This window comes from Pteropus vampyrus, unplaced genomic scaffold, assembly GCF_000151845.1.
Source record: "Pteropus vampyrus isolate Shadow unplaced genomic scaffold, Pvam_2.0 Scaffold507, whole genome shotgun sequence".
Classification (NCBI taxonomy): Eukaryota; Metazoa; Chordata; class Mammalia; order Chiroptera; family Pteropodidae; genus Pteropus; species Pteropus vampyrus.
The window spans coordinates 74,218-76,963 of NW_011889288.1; the positions used below are offsets into that span (position 1 = coordinate 74,218).

At 46.0% G+C, this 2,746-nt stretch overlaps 1 protein-coding gene and 1 pseudogene across 1 annotated transcript in view; one reads left to right on the forward strand and one right to left on the reverse strand.

The window, feature by feature from the left end:
* The first annotated feature begins 475 nt into the window (after positions 1–475).
* LOC105307655 lies at positions 476–1,120 on the forward strand (annotated as a pseudogene).
* Positions 1,121–2,652: 1,532 nt separating this feature from the next.
* LOC105307649 (olfactory receptor 7A17-like) overlaps positions 2,653–2,746 on the reverse strand; it is a 2,956-nt gene continuing 2,862 nt past the window's right edge. The window contains exon 2 of the mRNA XM_011383214.2: positions 2,653–2,713. Coding sequence (XP_011381516.2) covers positions 2,653–2,713 — 61 coding nt within the window. The remainder of the gene's footprint in view (positions 2,714–2,746) is intronic.

The following is a 2,746-nucleotide window of genomic DNA, read 5'->3' on the forward strand; positions in this document are numbered from 1 at the left end:
ATTCTGAGCCAGCTTTAGAGTCAAAAGCAACAACCATGTCCTGCCCACCATTGCTGTACAAGCTGAGGGACTGCACAGAGGAAGTATTACTGCTCTCTCTATCTGCTCATCAGGGACATCTCCCTCCTGTTATTCCAACCTCTAAGTACATAGTCTCCCTCTGGGCCTCTGGAATAAACAGAAAAGTATTTTTTCCTAATGATTCGATGACCCAAAAGACCAGGTTAGAAGTCAAATGAACTTAATATTTATGATTTTGTGTTCTCAATTCCCAGAGGTCTAACCTCCTACCACCTTATCCCAATCTTTGATTTCATATTTTCTCTGAAGTCTGAGAATAAAAAATCTATCAGGTTCTTCTCAAGCATCCTGCCACCCCTAGCTCCCCCATGACAGAGAGGGCTAGAGGTCACTGCATCCTAGGGGCCCAGAATGGGGAGGGGGCATTGTCTCCACTGCAGCAGCTGCACCCACAATGCAGAGCATCAATTGTGTGGTGGTGGGTGATGGGGATGTGAGAAAGAATTGCCTGCTCCTCTGCTACCCAACTGATGCCTTCCCCAAGGAATACACCCCACCACAACTCCCTAAGGTGCAGTTAGTTGATGAGCTCACAGTGAACCCGATCCTGGCAGGACACAGAGGGCCAGGAGGAGTACAATGGACTCTGCTCACTGTCCTACCCTCAGACCAATGTCTCTTTTTCCTTTGCCAGTCTGCCTTTCTTTGAGAATGGGCGGCACAAGTGGCATCCAGAGGTGTGCCATCACTGCCCTGATGTGCCCATCCTCCTGATGGGCACGAAGAAGGACTTGAGGGCCAAGCCTTACACTCTGTGGTGCGTAAGGAGAAGGGCCAGGAGTGCATCCCACCATGGTAGGGCCAGGCACCGGCCAAGTAGATCCATGCTGTGTGCTACCTTGAGCACTAGGCCCTGTGGGAGGATGGCATCAAGGAAGTGGTTTCTGAGGCAATCAGGCTATGCTCATCCCCAAACTGGTCAAGTGTGGCTGGTCCTGTGTCTTCTTGTGACCCTGGCACTCAGCTTGAATGCTGCACCAGCCTCCCAACCCCTTCCAGTTGTGCTTTGGAGCCTTGTCTGTCCCCATCTATGCCTTAAGGACTGATCCTGGCACCCTTTGCCAAGGGGCTCCCTGAATGCCTATGTCACTTTAAGGAGGCTCACAGGGAAAGGGGCTTTGAGCTCTGCCCCAGTCTCCTCTGGAATACCAGGTATTCTTGAGAGCTCACCCAGGCCAAGGTTGGATCTCTTCAAGAAGCCAACCCCATGCGCCCTCCCCATGTTCCCCTACTGACCAGCTGACCCAGCTTTCCACACAGATGTTGCTGCCTATTGTGGTGCCTTCCCTCAGGTTAGGAACCTCCACCATCGCTAACCTCTCCCTTGTTGCTCTTTGAATTACTCTCCCTTCACGATGATCTCGTCCTTCCCCAAAGAAGGAGCCACAGAATCCTGAGAAGATGAATGTGCCCTAACTTGGCCCAATGTGCCCAGGCCTTATGAATTGCTGACTGACCCAGCCCCCACATCACCCCCGCACCAACCCGGTTCCTAGCCCCATCAGCATCAACGAAACCTCCTGTCTCCAGTGGGGTTAAAAAAAATGAAAGAAATCGGTCAGGAATAGGTCCCATTGATCTATAAAGCAGATTTGTGTTGAGACACAGACTGAGGTCTCCAGAGAATTGCTATTCTCTCTACAACAAGCGGAGAGCTGTGTTCTTTTGATGTGCAATCATGGGCACCACACTCTGGCTTCATGACACATTTGTTAGGATAAGTAGGGATTCTGTGCTTATGTCACAAGCTACGAACTGTCATCCAGACCCTTATTATAAAATATTTGTTAATTATGGGAGATACATTTCAATATTTTTATGTCACGTTTTAAGTTTAGCACTTTATAGACTTTGTCCAATTTAATTTATCAATAAGTCCAGCCATAAGGTAATGGTATAATGAACTCCATTTCTTTATGTAGAAGTGGAGCTTAAAAGAGTTTAGTGTCTGCCCTAAGTTCCAAATTGAGTAAAGGATGGGATACTTCCAGTTTTCAACTCTGGGCCAGTGGTTCCCAACCTAAGGTGTTGTTGTCCCTGGGCTATTTGGTAACATTTAGGGAGCTGCTAAACACCTACAACACCCAACATAACTAATTATTCTGCCCCAATTTATCAACTTAGAAGGTGAGACAACTTATTCTAGACCAGATCTTCTCCAACTTCACTGTGCATGTGACTCACCCAGGATTCTAGTTCTAATGCAGAATCTGATTCAAAAGATCCTTGTAGGCCCAGAGATTCTGAGAATCAAACCATCTCCCAGATGATGTTGAGGCTGTAGGTCCTGGAGTGAGGACCACTCTGTGAGTAGCCAGGCTGCGGTTCTGTGTTAGAGTCAGGTGCAAGTAGTTTTAAGTCTCCTGAACCAAGAGTCATTTCTGCATGTAATTTTGAAGAAATAGTGTATTCACTCATCCCAGAGACTATTATACATTCATTGTTCAGTTACTTTATATAAAGTTTCATGAATGACATCACATGACATTGTTCTGAAAAATACCTTGTTCGATTCTTTTACATAAGGTTTCTTGTATGATGACACCATATAATATACTACTGAAAAAAATTTTATAGTAGGCTAAGTAAGAGCCTCCAAAAGATATCTAAATTGTAATTCCTAGAAATTCGTAATATGTTATTTTTCAAAGCAAGGAAAGAATAA